A 412-nucleotide genomic window follows, 5' to 3' on the forward strand; every position below is an offset into this window, starting at 1 on the left:
TGCTTGGGTGGTGTGTGATGGTCCCGGGGACGGGTGCCCAGAGCTGCACCCATCACCACGGGAATTCTGTGCGCTGGCAGATTGGACCCTGGGCGACCTGGAGCCCTTCGACGTGCACTCCCTGTGCGAGGCGCTGCGAGGCTACCTGCAGGACCTGCCCTCCCCCGTGGTGCCGGTGGCCGTGCACGGAGACATCCTGCGTATCCTGCAGGGTGAGGGCTCCGCTTGGGAATGGGTGGCTGTGTGGGATGGACGCGGTTGGGGTATGAAAACAAGTCCTGTCCCTATGGGGTCTGGCACGTGGCCCCTGTTGCTGACAGAGCTCCCACGCTGCTGGAGCACGGAGCGGTTTTGGCCATCCCAGCTCTTCCATCGGGTCTGGTTCTCTTCCCCAGAGATACCCCAGCCAGAG

The 412-nt window shown here is 64.6% G+C and overlaps 1 protein-coding gene across 1 annotated transcript in view; it reads left to right on the forward strand.

Annotated features, from left to right (window-relative positions):
• Nucleotides 1-80: 80 nt before the first annotated feature.
• The window catches only part of LOC104413180 (phosphatidylinositol 3-kinase regulatory subunit beta-like), a gene marked incomplete at its 5' end in the record, with an annotated part of 4911 nt that continues 4579 nt past the window's right edge, over nt 81-412 (forward strand). Inside the window, 2 exon segments of the mRNA XM_010024104.1 lie at nt 81-212; nt 396-411. Coding sequence (XP_010022406.1) covers nt 81-212; nt 396-411 — 148 coding nt within the window.

The sequence above is a fragment of the Nestor notabilis genome, unplaced genomic scaffold, assembly GCF_000696875.1.
Source record: "Nestor notabilis isolate BGI_N333 unplaced genomic scaffold, ASM69687v1 scaffold18791, whole genome shotgun sequence".
Taxonomy (NCBI): Eukaryota; Metazoa; Chordata; class Aves; order Psittaciformes; family Psittacidae; genus Nestor; species Nestor notabilis.